The 25,761-nt window shown below is 34.9% G+C and overlaps 1 protein-coding gene and 1 long non-coding RNA gene across 2 annotated transcripts; one reads left to right on the forward strand and one right to left on the reverse strand.

Annotated features, from left to right (window-relative positions):
* Positions 1-10,299: 10,299 nt before the first annotated feature.
* LOC126817339 (uncharacterized) lies at positions 10,300-12,992 on the forward strand. The gene is made up of 4 exons (XR_007678980.2): positions 10,300-10,575; positions 11,172-11,313; positions 11,658-11,766; positions 12,292-12,992. It is a non-coding gene; the product is annotated as an uncharacterized LOC126817339 (long non-coding RNA).
* On the reverse strand, positions 12,806-24,870 carry LOC126817338 (uncharacterized). Its single transcript, XM_050544219.1, has 2 exons — positions 24,712-24,870; positions 12,806-14,848 (listed from the first exon to the last, which is right to left on the reverse strand). The coding sequence occupies exon 2, from the start codon at positions 14,797-14,799 to the stop codon at positions 14,041-14,043; it is 759 nt and encodes a 252-aa protein (XP_050400176.1). The 5' UTR covers positions 14,800-14,848; positions 24,712-24,870; the 3' UTR covers positions 12,806-14,040.
* Positions 24,871-25,761: the final 891 nt, after the last annotated feature.

Raw genomic sequence — 25,761 nt, forward strand, 5'->3', positions numbered from 1 at the left:
CAATTTTTTTTTCGTTTTTTTTTTTTAAATGTTTGTTTTCCCTTGTTTATTACATTTCCTAACTACTAGTACCATTTTCAATTCAATAGCTTTAGAATTTAAGAACACATTTTTCGGGTAGCCTCCCCCCTTAAGCAGTGATTTTATTTTAAAAAAAGTGTATGTTGAAACCAATGTAAGTACAATTTGGAGTATGCCAGGAGACAATGCAGTATAACTGCATAACAAAAAAACCCAGACAAAACACATGGAACAAACAATAAAGGAATAGTGCTGAGACTTTATAATCAGATAAAAATTTCAAGAGTGAGAAAAAATGATCAATATTTTCCAAAATTATTAACATTAAAATTTAATTACTACTACTACCCAGTAGTATATTTACATTTACTCTAGTGAAAATGAAAATATTTGTTTTCCTTCCTCATTCTGTCAGAAAGTATATTATGTGATTGTGTATGTTTTTTTATTATTGTCCCCCGCCTTTCAAAGAAAGCAGGGGACTATTAAAATGGGTCTGTCCGTCTATCTGTCCGTCCGTCTGTCTGTCCATTACACTTTTTGGGACACAATAACTCTCCTTCTAATTGAGCTAGAATGTTCAAACTTGGTGTAGGTGTTTATTAGGTAAATGCCTTAATGGAGTTCGAAGATGAGCATTTTCTGCTTAGGGTAAGCAGAGATAACAATTTGATTGGTTGATGCCTTGGGACTCGATAACTTTAGTTCTAATTAAGTGAGAAATAAAATGGGGTTTAACGTCCTACTGTTCTGTAATTAAGTGAGAGTGATCAATACCTTGATTAAGTTTGATAATGAGCATTTTCTGCTCAGGGTAATCAGAGCGATAAGCAATTTGAATGGTCCAGACTTTGGAACACAATAAACTTATGGGGGGGGGGGGTGAATGCGCATTGTATCATAAGGTCAACTTGCGTGTTTTTTCGATTCCCCGGTTGTATGTGACAAGGAGTAGGGTCACCTTCCAACCTCGTGGGTTTTCTCCTGGTTCTCCGGTTTGCTCCCACTGCTAAAGTAAAGACCCCTACATGCCAGCGAATTATTGAAATAAAGATGAACCATATGTAGTTCCGAAATGACCTAGTTTGTGTCGAGTGGACATTAAACCCCATTTCTCTCTCTCTCTCTCTTTCTCTCTCTCTCAAACTTGGTGAATGCCTTAATGGAGTTCAAAGATGAGCATTTTCTGCCTTTGGGTAATTATAAGCAGAGGTAAGCAATTTGATTGGTTGATGCCTTGGGACACAATAACTTTGGTTCTAATTAAGTGAGAGTGATGAAACTTGGTATATAGTTTTGTCACATTAATACCTTGATAATGAGCATTTTTGGCTCAGGGTAAACAGAGTGATAAGCAATTTGATTGGTCGAGACTTTGGAGCTTGACAACTTTGATTCTAATAATAATAATAATAATAATAATAAAAACTTTATTTAATGAGGCAACGTATTTATTTTGCCACAAAAACTAATCTTCCATAGGTTCCTCCTAAGCTACAAAGACATATATACATGTAATATAGAGTGATAGTGGCGAAACTTTGTGCATGGTTTCATTACATAAATACTTTACTCATCAAAGTTCAATGCTGGGCATTGTCTGCTTAGGCAAAGTAGAGACCTCAATCTGATTGGTCGAGACTTTGGAACACAATAACTCTTCTTCTAATTGAGGTGGAATATTCAAACTTGGTGTAGGTGTCTATTAGGTGAATGCCTTGACAGAGTTCAATCATGCATATTTTCCACTTAAGCTAAGCAGAGATAAGCAATTTGATTGGTTGAGACCATGGAACACAATAACTTGGGTTCTAATTGGGTGAGAGCAATAAAACTCTGAATATAGATTCATAATATCAATACCTTGACTAAGTTTGATGATGAGAATTTTCTGCTTAGGCGATAAGAAATTTGATTGGTCAAGACTTTGGAACATAACAACTCTGCTTTTAATTGGGGTAGAACGTTTAAACGTAAGGAAGATGTTCATTAGGTGAATGTCTTGACCGAGTTCAATGATTAACATTTCTCACTGAAGCTAAGCAGAGCTAAGCAATTTCATTGGTCGATGCTTTGGCACAAGATAAGTTTGATTCTAACTGATGGAGAGTGATGAAACTTAGTGTATAGTTCCACTACCAGGTACTTCAAAACCTTGACTGAGTTTGATCGTGAACATTTTATGCTTAGACTAAGTATTGATAATCAGTTTGATTGCTCAATACTTTTGAAAAAGATAATTGTGCAATTAGTCAATATGTGTCATCTACTTATTTTGACATTTCGGTGGAGAAAATCAGCCTGACTGTTGGCTTGTTTGATCTTTTTATTTAAGTTTGTAAATGTATAATGGTAGAGCCCCTGAGCATGTCATAATTGACATTTTCCTGGAGTTCCAATTTAAATTTATTTGCCATTTGAGTTTTTTGTGAAATTAACAAAAAGAGATAGCACACCTGACATAGATTTTTGATGGGCACATGTCTTCTTATACAGTGTATGAATTAATAGATTTATGACATGACAGAACCTAATCTAGAGATGTAAATATTTATTAATGGGAGTTATTTTTTAAAATATAGTGGTATTAATGTATATAGAATATATATTTTTGGGGGTTATGATTATGAATAGATGTATATTGTATAGTAATAACTGTATTTATGTACATGTATCACCTGTAATACATGTTAATCCTGGCAACTAATCAGTTCCTTTGTTTTCTCATCACAAGTGAGTGATTATGTCCCTATCAATGTGGCATAAGATTTAAGGCTGTTGGAAGTTATTTTGATATAAAATAGAATGTCTAATTATATATACACACATCAAGACAGACTAGCGACCTGTATCTGTAAGTTAATACTCCCCAAAAATTAATTTTGCTATGATCAACATAAGTTTTCCAGTATGAAAATATAGATTTGTAACATATGATAGATAGCCTACTATTTCCACAACATAGGTAAATAATAATATAAGCATGATCAATTACAGTAAGTGTAAATTATTGTATATAGTTTTTATCAGGTCATAATTCACATAATAGACAACTACTTAAATATTTATTGTTTGCTAAAGTTTGCTTAATGTTACAGTTTGTTGATTGAAAGCCTGTTCATTTTCTATTATAATAAATACTATCCTTTTTAGTTATTTACTATATTGAGATACCAATTAAACAATGATCAAAATTAAACCACATGCATTATAAATACTAATTAATCATACAGACATGTTTGAATCTAGCTAGTACATTCCTGTAATATTTTTCCTTATTTCATAATATACTGTACTATACCATACAAATAATACTATAAAGGCTGGGGGAATTTATTTACACCCTCACTAAAAGTTTCATATATAGTTTGTTTTAAGGAGCACATTCCTGATTATAAAGTGCCATAAGGGTAGGAATAGCCAAACACTGTTCAACCCCAAATCCTTCTTAAAAAATGTGTTTAAAAGTGTAATGAAGGTTATTTGCAACTTGTCAGTGGTGTTTACCATAATATAAATGTATATGTAGAGCTGGTCGATATCCCTGGTATTTTCTGAAGACGGTATTTTTGATGGTTTTTATTTCTGTGACGGTTTTATATCAAAAAACCGAAATATCGCCCAGCTCTTGGAATGTTATTCACATCTTGTCAAGTGGTGTTTGCAATCAGAATCAGTAACAATTACAATACTTTCAAGCCAGGAAATATGGAAATAACACACTTGTCACAGACATTGTCAATCATAAATTCATACTTTATCAAGCACAGTCACTCTGCTGACTCTGGTGTCTGCCAGTTTGTCCTTCTATGTCTTTAATTATATTATTATTACATGTCTGGCACAAAGTTCAAGATGTCAGGTACTAGTTCAGTAGTACCTAAGATTTTGTCAGGTACAACTTAAACTGTTATTTCCAGGGTTGAGTATTTTTGAAAAATTTAAAGATCCTTACTGATAAAAAGTCCATGTATCTATCTCTTTCAAACTATGGAATAATATAGATAATAAACCACAAACATTGTGCCAACCTCGAAGGGTTTTGTTATATTATATGCTTTGTATATATATATATCTATTATTGTTTTACATATCTTCTTTGATTTTAAAAATCAGACAAATTTATAATCTCTAACTTATTCAAATGAATTATTAATGAAGTAAATCCATTTGCACAACACTACACAATTTGCATTGTAATTATTTTGTTGTGTGTGTAGAATAATGAAATCCTAACAATACTGCCTGGCTACCATTTATTCAAAATTAGAGGTATTAAATTAAATATTCATTTACCCATTGTTACAATCAAATCTTTTATTTCCCATCAATAAGTTTATCTTTGGCTGAAAATATTTAAAATCATTCTAAAATAGTTTTGGATATTTAATTGATAAGTAAAATGTATTATGATGATCAGCATTCAAAATTTAAAAGGCACACAGTTAACTACATTTTACATATGATGTCTATGATAATTTATCCCTGTGCAGGAATGTATTTAAAATGTGTTATATTCTCTTTAATTATTATAAAACCAGTCAATTTATTTGTAATCATAGTCATAATTATAATTGTACTCATAATTATCATTACTTCTAATTTAGAATTCTTTTATGTCAATGTTTATTTTGACAAAAGAGTAAAACTCATAGATCTGGTATCATGTTTGAAATTGATGTTTCGAAATGGGTGTATAGGTCTATGTTTTGGTATTTGTATGAAGATGGTTGGGGTAGTGGTCTATAATCTTAAATTTTTACTTCTTATTATTCCATTGTACACAAAGTAAGCAAACTTTAAATATATACAAAGCTGTTGTGACAAAAATGTTGGTGCTGTATATCAACCTCTGAAAAAGAACTAAATTACATAATAAGTCTTATTTGGGTCTATATTGATTCATTGGAACCAATTCATACTGCCAAATATTTACAAATTATTATATTTTTGGGCAGGTTGGTGCTGCACCCCAGTTCTGGTGGTCCTGCATAGTCAATCTGTCACTGCAATGTATGCTGTTACATGTTTTCACATTAAAATAATGTTCTCTGTGTAGATCAAGTCTGCGGGGGTTCTGATATCTCACTTCATGCGATAAAAGAATATTTTTCAGAAAGTTGTTCATTTTAGCTTTCTATATACATGTACTATTGTTTCAGCATGATAAATAGGTTTTTTTTATATAGCAAAACGGTTGTTTCTAAGAGTATTTTCTCATCAAATTGTATATTATATTATTACTTTAGAAGTTGGTTATGTGGTTGAAAATTCATAGGTCTATATAATTATTTATTATTTAGTATAATATATAGTGAGTGTGTAAATACATTTACTGATAACAGGATATATTAAGAAAATAAATAGATTTATGAACAGTTTCTGTGTTTTGTTAAATATAATCTCCAGTGGCAGACAAAGATGTTCAAATATAATACCTGCTTGTGCCTATTTCCTCTTAATTATTTTAATTTGGATATTGTCATCGGTTGAGTTATTGTTAGCACAATATTTATCTCGTAGCTTACAGTTATTTACTTATACCACCAATAATACCTTTTGTTCATACTCCTCACAGTGTTTCGTTTGATTAGACCTAATCCCGCTCAAACACTGCTGTAACAAAAGCAAATTTCTGTTCCAAATTATGACCAGACAATAGTCCGATCATCTTCGGTATCCCCAGTGGTTTCATTCCGTTACTCCACTAACCCCTGGCTGGGTTAATTTATGGGGGGGGGGGCACATTTTCAAGTTATCCACCCTTGATGATTACGCTATTTTTATCGACCAATCCCATAAATCATTAATTGTAAAGGAAGTTGGCAAAGGGAAGTAACTCTCATCGGACAAGGTTAGGAGTTAGCCTAAATGAGAGTAGTCCAAATTATTCTAAATGAGTATTTATTAACAACAAATTATATAACATCATATTAATTAAGACCAGACGTTTATTTATACTCTTCAAAAAAAGTAGGGGATATTGAAATGCAAATACCTATGCAGGTTGTGATATGATAAATAGTCATGGACACTTGACATGCTTTGAGAGTATGTTCAATGATGAAGAACTTATCACCCCAACAGAACCACTGAGCTGCACATGCAACATGCAATAGCGCCATACACGTGGGAGGGGTTCATTGTCAAATTTGACACTTCAAAGAAGAGTTGATGAAAACTGATGCGTGCTGATTTATCTATCCATGTTTGCTTTCCTATCGGTTCTTGCATAAGATTTACTGTTTAGCGTATCTTTGCTTTAGTGTGTTACAGCTAATTTGGTCGGGAGAATTGCTGAATGTCTGAGGATTGGTGAAGCAATTACTCATTATGAAGACAAAAATCAAAAACGTCCATTTTCACTTATGTTCATGTGTAGGCAATTGGCATGTTATTAACATACACCAGTTACCTCTAATAAAAACAGCAGTGCATTTCCGCAGTTTTGTATTGTTTCTGAATATCCCCAACTTTTTTTGGAAGAGTATATATGTGGATTCAAGAGTTTTATTGAGAATTGTTCGTTCGCGGAGTTTTACATCCACGTGATATTGTAGACAAGTTCTTGTTGATCAAATTGACAAGTATAAGTTCAATAATAATAAACATAACACATTTAAAACAAAGAACGAATAGTAATTGTAATAATAATAAGAAAAGTCAAACATATAGATGTTATACATATTTGAAATCAGCTAAACATACTACAGATTTTGATAATAGAAATATATACATTATTTACATAAATCATTCAGTAAATGAACATGAATATGGTTATCTACCCTTATAAAAACGAAGGTGAAATGACTGGTTTGTAAACTGTTTTTTGATTGGTTCGTAGACTTTAGCTACAATCAAGGCTATGGCAGATAGTTTGAAATCGTGGAAACCCTATGGATTAACCCAGGGTATAATGGACTAGAACGGAATGACAACACTGGGGATACCGAGGATGCAGTCCGATTAATAACCAATACCTAACTGCATAACAATATCATTCGAGTTTAAACAGTGCATAACATAATATTGCAGAAAAACTAATTGCGTGACAAACGAGGCTATCAAAACGGCTCAATATAAACAATACTCCTTGGAGACGAACACTACTTACGCCGTTTTTAATACCTTAAATCACTGTCTAATTTTTTTGGGAAAACCCCGGATTAAACGAAGGGCTGTCATGTTGCTTCATGTACTTAGGAGATTTGATTGAACGGGACGAATAGACACACTCCCTCAAAAGCTTAATTATCAGAAAGCAACCCAGCAATGGCCAGAGAGGCATTTCTCGGGCCATTGCTTAAGGAATATGCTTTTGTTTGGCATATTAGTAAGTTTTGGACTTACGGTTGATCATCTGTGATTCGATTCACGATTATACATGACACATAGAATAGGCTCGTAACTGCAAACCCCCAACACTTTGGGGCTTCTCCGGTCAACCCCACCCTGCAAACATGCTATGCCCAATAATTAATGATATAAAGGTATACCATGTCACTTAGTTTGATGTTAAAGGAGCTAAATTGCTAATTTGGGACCTAGAAATTGACACAAATGGTCGCAACACATATAATAATGTAATATGAATGTATATAAACTGATTTACATTCAATCGTTTCCGTTTTTATTCTAATTTCAAATCAGTTATGTTCAGCGAAATATGCCAGAAGTCTCAATCGAATGGCAATCTCTAGCATCTGGTAATCCCAGTCTACACTGATAGTATTTATTGTGCATGGTTTCTAGATAAGAATATGCCGTCACCGTTTGGCATGTGGTATATGTCTAGCCTCGTTCTTCGAGTCTATGTCACAAATGGCGCTGAAACGCATTATGGTACACGGTTGTGTGCCAATGGTAAAATGTTTATTTTGTTTTACATATTGGATATCAGAAGCCCATCTTTTCCTGGTAAGATTACATCAATTGACAAATAATTTGTGTTTTCAATGTCAAAGACGTTGGATGATATTGAGACTTTAAATTCCAATATTTTCTTCCTCTCCTTCTCCATAATAAAAGATAGCCATGCAAAACATGGAAATATGTCCACACAACAGCCTTGTCTCAAAAAAAAAAGGATAGCCAAAAGGAAAACTTGGATGTTGACGAAATTTGATAAGGCATATGCCTTTATCACTCTGATCTCTGCTGTGTTCATAAGCGTTTCTGGAAACATAATATTATATCTCTGGAACACAAAGTCCTAGAATGCTGATAATAAACAGGGTTCATCCCCTCAGATCCCAAGCCTTCACACCCCCAAATGTGAATCAATAGCGTTCATCCTCTCACAGTCCTAATAAAAACTAATTCAAATCAGTTCCAAAAATAGAAATCTGTTTAAAAAGTAGCCTTTATCAAATTTCTGAAGGTTTACAAAAAAAGAGGACGTAACTTCAGAGAAGAAGATCGCAGAAAGCTGAAAATGGACAAGGTTCACCCTTTCATGACACCAAGCTTCACACCAAATTTGAAAAAAAAACCCTTGTTGCCCCTGTCGTGTTCACCATTTTGGGGCGCCTCACATACGACAGGTTTGGCGTTGCGCCGATAAAACCAAGTGACAATCTCGTCGTGGGCGCCCAACCAATTTAATGTCACTCGGCTTTATAATTATAGGGTACCCATACTGATATGGGCACGTTGGTCGTTGGCTTTGTATTGCGTCCAATAAGGGCCTGGTATGTGGATTTAAAAGCACACTTTCGGGATACATCTCGAACAATGTATATTGCTCTTTCTTGTTTTATCATTAGGTCCGTGGTTTTACATCGTACATACACACATAATTATGTTTTTCATCTAAGTCTAATCTACTTCTAGTTTGTGCAACCTCAATATTTGAATAGTCAATAACAATAAATAACGACCGTTGGAGGTAACGGGGTTGTCATTTATAGATGTGTGTGTGGGTCGGACATATGAACTCCATATGATGTTGCAGTGTAACCTCGGTAACCGTGTAACCCCACTCATATCTGATAGGCTATATATTTTCACTTTTCACGAACCTGTATTTCATGTTTCGTATGCTTATAAATATATATATAAAATATGTATATATTGCTATTTATTCTATGTTCCTTATGTCATGTATAAAAATATGCAAATCCATTTTGAATCAACCACTTAAGTCGACCAACCTTGGATGTATTGCGGAACTAGGAATCTTCCCACTAACGTTAGACACTTATACCCGCATGCTTATGTATCATAAAAGGCTAAACGATGTCAGGATGAAACAAATATTTCCTCTACTTTCAGCAGCCTATACTGAAGATAAAATTATATCCTCTAAAAATGAAAAATTATCTTGGTCAGCCGCAATCAATAATTTAACTTCGGAACTCCAAATAAATCGTGTTCATTTGCTAAATAAAGAGAATATAAAGAAATCCCTCGAATCAAAATTTAACTCCTTCTACCACATATCCTCTAACTCCAATAACAGCAAATTACGTACATATATATTTCATCTCAAAACCTAGACTGTTACCAACTCTCCAGACTATTTATATTCGGTTAAAAATAGAGATCATAAAAAAGCTATGACCACACTTAGACTCAGTACACATCACTTAGAAATAGAGAGGGGCCGATACAAAAAAAAATTCCTGTTGATCAGCGTCTATGCAAATTTTGCGATTTAAATTCGATCGAAAACGAGCAACATTTTTTGCTATACTGTAGCAAGTATGAAGAAATACGCCAAGCCCATTTATACCCAGCCTTCTCGGCAAATCTTAAGAATTCCTACAATTTTATTAATCCCTTTACACTACCAAAATTGATTGCCAAGGCAGTGGCTTTAAATGTGTTTTGGGCTTTTGATAAGAGAGCTAAATCAAATTTGGTGGCAACTACATGTAACTGAAACCCCTTCCATTCACTTGGTTTGATATTTGTTTATTTGGTGCAATGTCTATTTTCTGTCTTGTCCGCAGGTTTATCTTGTAGATTTTTGTTTTGCGTGTAGTGCTGTCCTCCTGCACTTACTATTTGATATACAGTTGTACATGTAGTATACTGTTTGTATGAATGTATTGAGTTGTCTATATATTACGTATTATTGAATGTATATGACTATGTCTAAGTGTATATGAATGTATGCTGTCCTTCATGGACGTTTAGATGCAATAAACATCTTATCTTATCTTATCTTATCTGTATATGAATTGTATGCGGCCTGGAATGGGTGTTATGATACAACAAAATCTTATGTTATCTTATCTTACCATAATCAGGGGGAATAACTGTAACCTGATTCCACAAGAGGGAGCTGGTGTAAACTAGTTTACTTTCACTTGGGTTTCGGGGAAAAATCTCTTTTTATTTCCAAGAAATTTTCAATGCTGCAGCCAAGGAAATGAAATATGCATTAGCAACCAAACAAAAACAAGGAAGGCAATGGTAATATAGCTATTAGCTTGAAAACAAGGTTGCCAGAACCGTGACTATTCTACTACGATTGCCAGCCGACACTACACGTCAAAAAGATAAAGAAGCCAGGAAGGATGGCAGAAGGCTATACTGAGGCATCATATGGTAATGGATCAGATATATTAGACTAGAAATGTAAAGCAAACCTCAATACATTCAATCACTAAGGACAACCATAACCATTGCAAGATTTTTGCTAAGGAATAGGTGTGCATTTTTGGGAGGTGTCGGCTTGAGACCAAGTAAGCGCCCCCGAGACAAAATAATACTAATAATATGACATGAATGAACTTTATGTCAACTTGAATAAAACTGCTTTCCGACAAGATGACGATCGCAGGGGTGTGTGCAGAAAAATGATCCGGGGTGTGTGTGTGTGGGGGGGGGTCTGTTCCGGTGTGACTGACCGCATAGCCTTCAGGGAAGGTGGTGTTCTCCCAGAAAATTTTGAAAGCCTGAGTCAAATGTCTTGCATCTGAGGCCATTTCTGAAGAAAATTTACTCTTTTAAATGTAAAGGTTCTCTCCTGTATTAGTATAGGCTCCGCGGGACCCACCTGGACCAGTAGACCTACTTTCTATATATGACAGTTGCTTAATAAGGAAGTAACGCAACACAAAATTTTCATTTAATTACTTTTATGAATCAAGCTGAGTTGATAAATATATCCTTATTGCTTCAATTTTTCTTTATATTGAAAGCTGTGGATGAAAAGAAGTTTTCAGGGTGGCTTTATATTATTATGAAGGTAAAAGGCCTGAAAGTAAAGAAAGAAGGAGGACTGTTCGGAAAGAAAAAAGTTGCTAAAAATGCAAATATTGAAGAGCCAGCATTTGGTGAAAGGTAAATTTTTACCTCTGAAAAACATCCAAAGGCATTCCCCTTTAAGCCATAATTGCACACAAAGCTCTACTACGTTTCCTTGAAAGGGGTTCATGAAAATACAATTATGCCTATTACATTATTGTATAATGATAAAACATTTTCAAGGTATTACACAGAGAACAAGACATTCAAATTCTAATCAGAGCTTCTACTACAATTATGCTCCCAGTTATTTTAAATTGAGTTCAGAAAATAATTCTCTTAAAATGCAGGATAAAAAGACTAATTTAAGACTTGGGCAAGCATGAAAATAACATTTTTAATGGAGATGGAACATTTATTTTATACATTTATATTGACAGGACAGTAACAGTAAAAGTAGATGGTAAAGATAATTTAGCTGGTACTAATATAGAGTTGGATATAAAGAGACTGCCGTATGATATTGTACCATCAAGCTGCTATATAGAGGTACATTATAACACTAAATGATTAAAAATTTGTGATATCGTCAAAAACACTAATGATCAGTTGAAAACATAGATAGAAGCATTCTGAGGACCCACAATTTCATACCCTATATATTATACTTATTTAAAGCATATGTTTTACTATATAGCCAACATTTGAACGGCAACGGCTAGAATTCTGTCTGTGACGGTGTTGTGCCCACATTACAAGCGACCTGTTTTCCACATGTGGCCTTCATTTGTTTACAGCCAGACATTGGACATGCATGTCAACAACTGTTGGAAAACCACTGTCACAAGGTGGAATATAGAAGAAAGCAGCACTGCTTGTTTTCGGAAATTAAATATATAACTTCATATTGCTATAATACTATTTTTTACCTAACAAGCAACATTATAAGAAATGTAATATAGCCAACAAATGAAAAGATGAATATATATATTATTGAGTGTACCTGTGCATTAATTATTATTATATATTTATATACATGTGTATCTTAATGATATTCTTATCTTCTTTTTTTAGCCAGAGGAGGATCGGATTTTGGTTTATCTTAAGAAGTCAGACAGTAATCAATCCTGGAAAACCTATATCGAAGGCAGTGGTATTGAAACAGATGATTAACATCTTTATATTGTATAAATAATGGTTATATTGAATATATATGGATAATATATATATAGGATAATCTTGGTGGGATTATTGCTATTAGTTTTTTTTTAGTATTATTATGTTAAAGATGGATAGATACATATAAAAAAAAACTGTAATGAAAGTATAAAGCAATTATTTTAAAATATGTAATAGATGCAATATTGAAAATTATTTAGTTTTTGTCAGGATATGTTACAGTAAGATTTCGAAAATCATAAATACAGTACAATTTCATGTTGGCAAATGAACACTGTGATAAATGTATTATGTTATTATAAAGATTTGGGTAATTCATTCTTCAACATTTAATCATCTTATATTGTCACAGAAACTTTTGTTAAAAGGTATTTTATTTCTATACTTTGAAGGCTTGTAGATATTCAGGTTTATTTTTTTTTTTTTATAGATTATAAATGTATATCTATTTTTGTGCTCAATATCATTTTCTTTTTTTTTAATATCTGGCCTTTTATATTTTTTGGGTATCAAGGTGTAATTTTATTTTCTTATTCTCTGTAACTTGAATCTGTTAACTACTTTTATCTTTTAGAATAAAATCTTTTGATAAAGTTTATGTCACTCCTTTTTTAATATTTTCAACATAACTGAATAGGGTTTAACTCCTACTTTTGGCTCCATTGAAGATAGATAGAAGAGGGATTATCAACAAAGAACTGTTGGCAGAGAGAGAGAGAAATCGGGTTTAAGGTCCACTCGACACAAACTAGATCATTTCGGGACTAACACATGGTTCAATTTTATTTCATTCATTAGCCTGCGTGTATGGGTCTTTAGCAGTGGGAGGAAACCGGAGGACCTGGAGAAAACCCACAAGGTTAGACAGGCGACCCTACTCCTTGTCACGTACAACCGGGGAATCGAAACCCCGCCAGTTGACTCAATGACAGACCGTATGATATAGCGCGCACCTGCTAACCATTCAGCCATCCAACCCCCCCCCCCAGAGAGAGAGAGAGAGCTAACCTTATAGATATTGATCACAGGCACTTGAAGGGATTAAAATAAAACTTTGAAGGGATTAAAATAAAGCAGTAGTAAGAAGTATTATTTTAATCCCTTCAAGTGCCTGTGATATTGATGCTCTTAAGAATAGCTTACACTTGATATAAAAGATGTTATATGTAAAGAAAACATTTTTCAACATGCATAATGTAGAGAAAACTTGTGTAAATATCCAAAGCACCAGATTTGACAATCGAACTCTGGGCTGTAAGAATTCTAAGAATTTACCCAAAAATACAATTGAATCAGAATCACCACCACAAAAAGAGTTATAATTCATTTGGTAATTGTTCTTGATTCTTATTGATGAAGTTAGTGCATACATTACAATTTATTTATGAAGCATGGTGTAAAAGGAGCATAACTATGACTGGTACTAATTATTAGACTTATGATTTAAATCTCATCTAACCCTTTACCATTCCTAGTATTTTAAAGCAATTCAATTATGTTCACTATAAAATCTGTACAAGGAGTTATACAATCCACATATAATATGATTTTGATAAAAAAAAATATTTGCACCATAATTGTTTTGTTTTAAAGGAACACAGATTCTGAACATCACTTTATAAGAAAGCACTGTTTAGAAATAAACTAATCTTCATTTCCTTCCTCAACACTGATTCTTTTCTGAGATAGTTTAACGTGCTGTTCTACACCAAATCGGCATTTACACTTTCCAATTGTAGTAAAATAACATCCGGTTTTATCCACTTTAAAGCCCTTGCCTTTGGTAAATATATCTTGTACTCGTCCAGTAATATTATTGATTACCGAATTGTCTTTCCTACTTCTCAATGCAACATGAATTTTTCCATCAAACTTTGTCTCCGATTTAAAATCTCCCGTAAAACTGTCTTCTTTAATGACGAGATCAGCTTGTGTGATGAATCCAGCTGGTACCGTAATTTGGTTATCGACAGACCATGTCAATTCCTCTTCAAATGTCTCTTCTACACTCTTTTCCATAGAAAGTTCACCATGGAACCCAGCATTAGCTTCGATGATGGGATTTGGGGGCGTAAGCTTAATTTCCACACTGGCCCCAATGGTGTATGATTTCATCAATGATATGGCGCAGGTGGAATTGGTGCGCCGCTCTGTCCTAAGAGCATAGACTTGTTGTCTGTCGGTATCATTGGTAAAATGAGCAGTAAACAGAACGTGTGATTTTGGTTTCTGTGCCCTGCTCGAGTCGAAGTATTCAGAAGGGTTATGGGTAACATTCATGTGGTCCCAGTTTATATCCTGAGGTTTAACCGCGTCAAATTCTTTCTTCTGGGCTCTGTCAAAAGGAAAGTCGTCCACCCATTCTCGAACTAATTCTTCCAGATCCACTAGTTCACGAGCCATTTTTACCACGTAAAGAATTTGAAATATTACTGTTGGTTAGTGGACTGTTCTGAAAAATGAAAAAAAAAGAAAATATTTTAACCGAAAACGTCACAAAAAAAACCCACTATGTTAAACTATATTTTTTTAAGGACAGACAAAACTGAATGCGCACATTAAGACCACCCCTATCATAAAACTTTATGGCCTCCATAAGCAGGGGAGTACATGTCGATTTTGTTTTGGGGAGAGTTTAGCAAAAATGAGACCGACTGATGCACAGACCCCTAATAAGGGTGAAGCAGCTACGAGCCGAGCACCACATATTTTTGAATCTAGAACCTCCTGAATGCCATTTCCTGGATTTTGCAGAATTCTGATGGTCAGAAAACACTTATAAAATGAGTATAATTGAGGACTATGCAAGAACGTACAAAGTACTGTGAATCTGTGACAACTTATGAAAGTGATAATTACATCATTTACAAAGACCTATATCTTCGATATATTGTTGTGGTGAATATACATAAATTAACGAAGATATGACAATGTCCTCATATTTTCATCAAGCATCGGCGCTTAGTCAAGTTTGACCACCGATCAGCTATTTTGTGTAGATCGATCGTGTCCGTCAGGTCAAGCTAACACCCAATAATCAATAGTTCATTGAAGAGTTCCTGTTTCATAACTGAACGCATAACAGTTTTTACTAATTTGAGCTTTGAACAACTGGCGCGTAGGCTCTATTATGATATCCAATCCAAGAAATCAAACGTATCACTGATATATTCATACAAATATTACATATTTGGGACTTTCATGAAAAACATTCGAATATAAAATATTTTTTCCATTCAGTTTAAAAAAAAAAAATCTGGTGAGTCAGAGGAGACGTGAATACAAGACAATATTGGTATGTCATTTGGGAAATGACGTAGCCAAGGGCATCAGCTGTAACGGGGGGTAAATTCAATCTGTTTCACTTTCGTAATCCTAGCGAATATTCACTGCGAATCAGTGTGGGGTAAATTATATTTACACAATGATTTAAGATTTTCCCATAATAGATACAATTTGAATATCATTGTGTAACGTTATAAATGTGAAGAGCCAAGGAAATGATGAGTTATCACCGCGCGAACAATATCATCTTATCAAAAACTTTTGTCTTGTCATTTCCCTTTGGTTTATTTGAATAACATAGCCAATGATAACATACATTTGCTACTATTTAGAGACCATAAAACCTTAAAATCTTTTGTCCTGTATCTCGTTCACAAATTTTCATGAATTTGAATGTCGATAAGGTATACCCTTATCCCCTTAAGCAATCCGATGAAGTTTTAATAAATTCCATCTAGGAATTCGACAGGTTTTTTCTTATATTAGAATAAGCAATTTTAAGATTGAAATATTATTTCCAGAACTCACATTACATGTGTATCATGTTCACAAGGGAGACGCCATGACTCAGTGAGTATGACGTTGGGTCGCTAACCTGAAGGTCCTCTGTTCGATCCCTGTGTTGGCTGAAAAAGTTCATCGGGATTTTCCAGCGTGATTCTCCTTGTCAGTACCTGGGAAGGGACAAAGTATATAGTCGTTCGGATGGAACAAAAATCTGAGGTACAGTGTACACATTGGCTTGCACGTAAAAGAACACTTAGCAGTTTGAATTCGATATAAGAGTAGTGCCGCTGTCCGGGCACAATTTCACTCGTAGCACACTGTATGTGGCATGCCCTTATTCATGAGCCCAATCGGATCAGAACAATTAGACGTTAAACCCCATTTCATTATGTTCACAGGATGTTATAATGTGAACGTAAACGCTCGGATTACTCCGTGATTTGCGTTCAAAAAAAATTTAAAACATTCCATCGCGAATGTGTTCTGTGTCTCTTTTACAAACATTCAAAGTCAAATCAAAAACACACTTTTATGGATAACAATTACTATGGTTTATTTCACTGCGACGTTTCAACAAGGTTTCACAAGTCGTTATCAAGCATATACACAAATAGATAAAAATGAGAAAGATATGAATATATATACAAACATCAGTGCGAACTATCCAATGGAATGCAAGGTGAGTGAGCATGATTAGCTATAACAAGCTATTGATGTAACAAAGGTGCATAATCATGTATATTAGAGTTGGCTTATGGTAAGATATTGTAATTTGGTTACATAGACATAAAACTGTGATTAGCTAAATAAATTGTAGAAAATAATTGAAACATACAAATTTTACATATTGATAACAGAGGATTATAAAATGTGAGGGTTGTGGGTATGGAATATACAATCGATTCAGTATTGGAAAATGCCAGTAGTTACATATGGTTTTGCATGGGGAATAACTTAGGGGGACTGTGTTTACAATTTAATAATGCGGTCATATGCTCTGGGGATATAGACGCCTGGGTCTCGATTCAGTTTCGGTTCATGTCTTCTAATGTTGATCGCCTCATGAATCCTTCTGTTTCTTTTGTTGTGGTGGTTCACAGCCAACGTTTTAACTTTGGTCCAATCGACCCGGTGCCGTGGGTTGTCATTCAGATGTTCAGCAACTGCAGATTGATTGGTGGGGGCTTTTCACATGTGTTCTTTCAGTCGGATATCTAATGGTCTTTTAGATTCTCCAATGTAACTTTCCTGGCAACTGCAGTTAATTTTGTAGACACAGCCTTTTGGTGAGAAGGGTTTGGTGGGGTTCAACTTTCCATTCGCTTTTGCCAAGTCTTTGGTTGTTGCGCCCTTCAAGAAAGTGGTTTCAATATGTGCTTCCCTTTTCAATAATCTTCTGATTTGGTGGGAGATGTTGCCCTGGAAGGGTATGAAGATTCTAATTGGAGGTTTATCGTTTTTGGGTTTATCAGGTTTTGGTAGGTCAGATAGTGTGGCATTGATGAGCTTGTTGACCATTTGTTCTGGGTATCCGTTGTGCTTGGTGAATACTTCTTTTAAGTGTTGAATTTCTTCGGGAAGGGATTCAGGGTCACAAATATTCTTGGCTCTTTTGGTTAAAGTGGTGATAATGCCTGCTTTAGTGCTGATGGGGTGATTAGATTGGTAGTGGATATATTGATCTGTATGTGTTGGTTTTCGGTACACTGAGGTGGTGATATTGGCGTTCTCTCTTCTTACCAGTACATCAAGAAATGGGAGGCTGCTGTTGGTTTCATTTTCAATGGTAAACTTCATTCTTGGATGTTGGTTGTTGAGGTGATTCAGGAGGACGATCGCATCTTCTTCTTCTTTTAGCATGACGAAGATGTCATCAACCCTTCTGAGCCAGACCAGCGGTTGAAAAGGAGCGGTTAAAATTGCTTCTTCCTCTAGTGATGTCATGTAGATTTCAGAAATCAGGGGGGATAATGGGCTTCCCATAGGTAATCCATGAATCTGTTCATAATAATTATCTCCCCATGTAAAGTAAGTGGATTCCAGACATTGCTTAATCAGACGAATAATTGTGTCAACTTGTAGAGATGTATCCAGCGGTGTAGCGGACTGGTGGAGACGGGTTTCAAGAACTCTCAATGCTTCTTCTCTTGGTACGTTGGTGAATGGATCGACAGCGTCGTATGAGAGCATTTTCCCAGGATTTCTGACATCTTTGACACGAAGACAAAATTCATTATAGCCAATATTGAAAAGGGACTGCGACAGTTAGCACCAGGTGGGAAAGTGGTATACCTCAGACATCAAGTAACCGACCTACTTCTTAAAGCCAAACCGCAACCAAGTAACATCACCCAGAAGCAGAAGAAGGCACTAAAGGAACTACGCAATGATCCAAAGATAACAATCGTGCCAGCAGATAAGGGGAAAGCTACTGTAGTAATAAACACAGATGAATATCATACCATTGTTAAAGACTTACTTAAAGATACCTCAACCTACCGACGCCTCAGAAAAGATCCAACCAACACACATGTTAAAAATTACGAAAAAAATTTGAAGTCACTTTTGGAAGAAGAAAAAATCACCAACAGCATCCTCAACAAGTTTAAACCAGACCACCCCCACCCACCATATGCTAGAGCATCAATTAAGATTCACAAAAATCCAATCAAAGCAAGACTCCTCATATGTTCCATTGACTCGGTCTATTACAACACAGCTAAGTATTTATCCAAATTACTCGCGCCACTAGGGAAAACAGCTGACTCCTTCATCAAGGACTCTAATGAATTTTGTCTTCGTGTCAAAGATGTCAGAAATCCTGGGAAAATGCTCACATACGACGTTGTTGATCTATTCACCAACGTACCAAGAGAAGAAGCATTGAGAGTTCTTGAAACCCGTCTCCACCAGTCCGCTACACCGCTGGATACATCTCTACAAGTTGACACAATTATTCGTCTGATTAAGCAATGTCTGGAATCCACTTACTTTACATGGGGAGATAATTATTATGAACAGATTCATGGATTACCTAAGGGAAGCCCATTATCCCCCCTGATTTCTGAAATCTACATGACATCACTAGAGGAAGAAGCAATTTTAACCGCTCCTTTTCAATCGCTGGTCTGGCTCAGAAGGGTTGATGACATCTTCGTCATGCTAAAAGAAGAAGAAGATGCGATCGTCCTCCTGAATCACCTCAACAACCAACATCCAAGAATGAAGTTTACCATTGAAAATGAAACCAACAGCAGCCTCCCATTTCTTGATGTACTGGTAAGAAGAGAGAACGCCAATATCACCACATCAGTGTACCTAAAACCAACACATACAGATCAATATATCCACTACCAATCTAATCACCCCATCAGCACTAAAGCAGGCATTATCACCACTTTAACCAAAAGAGCCAAGAATATTTGTGACCCTGAATCCCTTCCCGAAGAAATTCAACACTTAAAAGAAGTATTCACCAAGCACAACGGATACCCAGAACAAATGGTCAACAAGCTCATCAATGCCACACTATCCGACCTACCAAAACCTGATAAACCCAAAAACGATAAACCTCCAATTAGAATCTTCATACCCTTCCACGGCAACATCTCCCACCAAATCAGAAGATTATTGAAAAGGGAAGCACATATTGAAACCACTTTCTTGAAGGGCGCAACAACCAAAGACTTGGCAAAAGCGAATGGAAAGTTGAACCCCACCAAACCCTTCTCACCAAAAGGCTGTGTCTACAAAATTAACTGCAGTTGCCAGGAAAGTTACATTGGAGAATCTAAAAGACCATTAGATATCCGACTGAAAGAACACATGTGAAAAGCCCCCACCAATCAATCTGCAGTTGCTGAACATCTGAATGACAACCCACGGCACCGGGTCGATTGGACCAAAGTTAAAACGTTGGCTGTGAACCACCACAACAAAAGAAACAGAAGGATTCATGAGGCGATCAACATTAGAAGACATGAACCGAAACTGAATCGAGACCCAGGCGTCTATATCCCCAGAGCATATGACCGCATTATTAAATTGTAAACACAGTCCCCCTAAGTAATTCCCCATGCAAAACCATATGTAACTACTCGCATTTTCCAATACTGAATCGATTGTATATTCCATACCCACAACCCTCACATTTTATAATCCTCTGTTATCAATATGTAAAATTTGTATGTTTCAATTATTTTCTACAATTTATTTAGCTAATCACAGTATTTTATGTCTATGTAACCAAATTACAATATCTTACCACTCATATTTATAATTATAAAAGGTTTCATCATAGGGCATTCGGCTTAATTTATCGTTATTTATTTATATTTTACTCAACACTTTGATATATATTTACCTTGTAAATACATATATGCAACTTATTACTTAACTATAAAACACAACCATAAAATTCTATATTTCTTAACTGTTATAATTAATGTAAAGATTATGGTTTCGATATAGTTCTATAAACCCTCAGTTTGATCTTCTTGAATGTTTTCTTAGTATATACTGGTTTCAGTTATGGTACAATGTGTATGGTTTCAATATTTGTTAATCTCGGTTAATCCCCTCTTTCATCTTTTAATTGTACAATAAGCCAACTCTAATATATATGATTATGCACCTTTGTTACATCAATAGCTTGTTATAGCTAATCATGCTCACTCACCTTGCATTCCATTGGATAGTTCGCACTGATGTTTGTATATATATTCATATCTTTCTCATTTTTATCTATTTGTGTATATGCTTGATAACGACTTGTGAAACCTTGTTGAAACGTCGCAGTGAAATAAACCATAGTAATTGTTATCCATAAAAGTGTGTTTTTGATTATGTTCCAATTACTAAATGCCATTCAAAGAATATATTCAAAGTCAAAGCATAGTAGAAATTTTAACCCTAAATCGATAAGGCTCTTCCTCATATCCAAATGAACAATCCCATCTATAGTTTCAAAACTGGTTTAAACGGAAGTGGGTAAAAAGCACTGAAATTTGCAATCTACAATTTTTGAATTTTGATGACTCTCATCCTTGCCCCCAAACTAACAACCCGACAAGAAGGATACTGTATCGAACGTTTGCAAGAGGGTTCGACGGACGACGAACGCATTGAATGTAAGCGTATAAATATTGGGTGGAAGCATAATGGCCAAAACGAATGAAATAATGAAAAGGAGTTTAACGCCCCACTTTTTGCACCAACTGGAAAACGAAATGAAATGGGGTTTAACGTCCTACTGTTCTGCTCCGTACAGGGATAATGAAGACGGGCATACGCCATACAGTGTGCTATGAGGGAAATTGTGCCCGGACAGCGGCACTACGGCCTACTATTATATCGAATTCCAACTGTCAAGGTATCTTTTACGTGCATGCCAATCTGTACACGGGACCTCGGTTTTTCGTCCCATCCGAACGACTAGACAGCTGTCCTTGTCAGGCTGCGCCAACTGGACTAATAAACACTGCCATATGCCATACAGTGTTGCCCGAACAACAATTGAATTTCAACTGTCAATGGTTCTTTTACATATATGTAATCTGGACCTTAGTTTTTCGTTCCATCCGAACGACTATGCAATTTTCATTGTCAAGCCCTTTGTCCTTCATCACGGACAACGGGAAATCACGCTGGAAAACCAAGGTACTTTCTCAGCCAACTCCGGAATCGAACCCCCAACCGCGAAGTTAGGGAGCCATTTGAAATCGAATTTCTGTGTTTTCGGGTAGGGGAATAAGGCTTTTATTTATTACGGATATATAATTTATGAACATTACTTTTTTCGTTTCAAAAATCATATTGTTTTTTGGGGGGTTTTTTTCGAAAAGAAAATCAAGTTCAGTTTTTAAGTTCTACACACTAACTTACTAATATTATCTAATCCAGTGATTCTATACCAGTGTGCCACATCACACAGGTGTGCCGCGAGATCTTCCTAAGTGTGCCGCGAAATTTTGAACGGCACACTAAGAAAATGAAAAAAACACGTGACCCCAATTGAGTATTTACTGGTGTCAACTGATAAGTTCATAGCTGTGTTTTTCTTTATTTAGTTTGAGCGATACTATGTGCCTATGACTAGTCTCTGCCTATGGTTGTATGCCGTCTGAATTAATATCATGTTTTTATTTTTTAAAATTCAAATATTTTTCATATATATTTAGCACGGTGTGTCACTATTTTTTTCATGTGTTCCAAGGTGTGCCGTTGGCCAAAAAAGGTTGAGAACCACTGATCTAGTCCCTTGCGAATTACGTGACAAGGAGTAGGGTCGCCTGTCCAACCTCGTGGGTTTTCGCCGGGTCCTCCCACTGCTAAAGACCCCTACGCGCGAATTATTGAAATAAAATTGAACCGTGTATTAGTCCCGAAATGACCTAGTTTGTGTCGAGTGGACGTTAAACCCCATCTCTCTCTCTCTCTCTCTCTTCCTTGCGAATTCAAGGATTCCATAAATAAAGTACTATGCAGTTTTAGATTGGACATTCGAGGCTACAATCTTTAAACAAATTATCTCCCCTTTAGTCTCCGAAGTATATTTTTGTTTCAAATGCTAACTATATTTAAATGCTCGTAATTTGCTAATTGAAGAAGATCATTTATTGATACCAATGTATATTTACGTTTTTTGTGTATCGTTTCAAAATATATGAACGAGCGGTTTCGGCATAATTTGTGTTAGGCGAAAACTTCAATGATGTGACACGCACTTAGCGGAAGTACCGAAGCACGTGTACCTTTAAGTTATAAACATATTATGTATTTATTTGTGTCTAACGTTACTTAATTACACCGTGTTTCATTATTTAAAAATCAATTAAAACATCTTCTTTAAGATCTCTGCAGTGCATGAAAATTAATAAATTGTTGGATCGATATTTATGGAGGCCCAAATAGTAACTAAGATATGAACAAATCGAGGATTTACTTCTTATACAGGTTTGCGTACCACTGAATATCATATATTAAAATACACTGACTATCAATATTCTTGTTATATCTTTCGAGCGGTATGTTTCATTCACACAATATATGTGTCAATATATCTACATTCTCGTACCCTACTGTATTACAATATTTGACAAAGATAAATAGGTCAATATTTATATTATATAATCAACAAAATGTACTTTTATTAGAAAATTAAGTCACATGTTTTATTTGAAAATGAAAAAATAATTTTTCACAAATAATGGACACGTGTACACCTGTTTGTGTGTGTGTGTGTCGCGGATATCGATTAATATCTCAATAACACGTGGTTTAATCTATTATTACAACAAAATAATGATTTTCTGTATTCTCCATTTTTTCAGGTAGTGAAGTACAGAACATCAAATGATCAAATGAGATGATAATATATCTAATAATGAAATGAACCAGATGCTGTCTCCGGTTTAAAATATATGATATTTATGTAGACTATACTCTATGGAAATTTAAGATCAAGTCGGGTATAGCCTCAAATTAACAATATCAACTTATTTTATCGAACTTTTACAAGTTCATTTTCTACAGACATAGTTGATAACTTATATAGTATATAGTACTACAAACCAAAAATGTCTTATTTGATCTATTTCAAAAGAATTAAACATTTAGTTTAAAAAGGCGCAATTTTACACTTCATTTTTGGCGGGCTTTCTGCGGGGGTACTGAAGACGCGATACCTGACCTAGTTTGTGTGCATTTCAGGGCGTTTTCATGTCTGTGCAAGTTAGATCTAATTGTAAAAGTTTCACGGCGTCATAAAAATGCATATTGAATAATCCCCGAGGTGCAATATTAACCTTCATAAGTAAGTAAATCTTACTAGATTTAGTGCGCCAAAATATATATACGTGTCCACGTTTTGTATTTTGTTCTATGGAATGTTACAAAAGTAGCGATTTGGTCCTTTATATGGAGCAGTGAACTATACCGAATACAAACATAACATGTCACTGAACAGAAATGATAATACGGAATATGGTGGAATGATCATTAACCCCCTTAAAAGATTAGACAAGGTCTAAGTAACAACAAGCGTCGTCTTCAAACGTTTTTGATTTACCAAGATTAAGGCACTGATTTTATACGTAATATTGGTAGAAATCCTCTAACGGTAAACAATAATCTCTGTCTTGATTCAACCACAATGGCGGATGTGATATTAAGCTATAATTACAGAAAGCTAAATCAGACATTTGGTAGGGATTTTCTAGGTACTTTTACGGACACCCTGTGTTAAACGTATATATTAAATTAATATATTCAATAAATAATTATATCCCCTACATTTAACGCTGGAGAAAAGATCTATTACTTTATGAATATGAAAATTCCTTTCAGTGCACTAAATTAATTGGGCTGGGTCAGATCTGTGAAATTATTTTTTAGTGTCTCTTTTAAAATCATATTTAGACATTTGAAAATCATTTTGTTGTGTGTGATTTCAACCAAATTAATAAATTCTGATATCTAGAAAAAAGTATGTCTTTAAAATAACTAAAATGGAATTTGACTTACCAGTTTTTCTGAATCTAATCAATGGAGGAGCTATGGGCGACCTTGTATAGTTTCTCACTGCCAACACGATTGGCCAAGTACTGTAACTACGTCACGATGCATTCATATCATTAAAACATGAGAAGACAAGTTTTAGTTGATCAAAACAGGATCAACAATTTGTCACAATCAAATATTGATAGCTTATCCTGCATATTAATGTTAACTCTTGTAATATTACATAATCAGTAACAACTTTTTCTTACCCTTTCACACAGCAGGAAGTCGGGATCCCTTCCTAAATACTGCACCACTGATTTAATCTTGAATATAATAATGCCGATATAATACACACAACTAAACAATAATTTATGTTAACAGCAAATAATATTAGAGTAAATTGAGTCCTTTTCATCACTGGTCTGCGTATATAGTATTTTTAAATGCCAAGGGTCATAATATCCTGCATACATTATACGTTGCCCATAAATTGTACACGTCATAATTATCTATATACTGTCATTAGTTATACTTTGACAGATTGGCACATATACTTATATAGATGTCACTATTTTGACGCATTTGGGTGTCCTAACTATAATATAGGCGTCAAACCTGTCAAATATCTCATAGGATCTCGTTATATACAAATGATGGGAACTCATAACATGCTGTCATAGTCTCCAGATCTTAACCGTTAGTAAAAATTTCGGCAAACGCCACCGTACTCAAATTGGCTTTTCCCCCGATCTTGTTTAAGGTTAGACCAATTGGCCAACTTTACGTCGCACGCCTGTGTTGAAAATACAACAAAGAAAATAGCTTTGCAAAGATTGCAGCCATTTAATTGTTTTAGTTTCCAGGAGATTATTAAGTTACCATGACAATGCACGTGTCTTTAATGCCATGACACGTGTTTAGTGTGCCACTCAAATGATAGCATTTGTTTCAAGTAGCATGCCGTCAGACTCATCAATAATTAAACAATGTCGAAATATTAAAATATTCATCAAAGTCATTATTGACCCCAAGGCATTTATTCGCCTGACTAAATATACGAGATATAAGGAA

This window comes from Patella vulgata, chromosome 4, assembly GCF_932274485.2.
Source record: "Patella vulgata chromosome 4, xgPatVulg1.2, whole genome shotgun sequence".
In the NCBI taxonomy this organism is placed as follows: domain Eukaryota; kingdom Metazoa; phylum Mollusca; class Gastropoda; family Patellidae; genus Patella; species Patella vulgata.

Bases quoted from the DNA above. Each gene is read 5' to 3' on its own strand.
- LOC126817338 (XM_050544219.1), bottom strand. From the start codon at position 14,799: ATGGCTCGTGAACTAGTGGATCTGGAAGAATTAGTTCGAGAATGGGTG.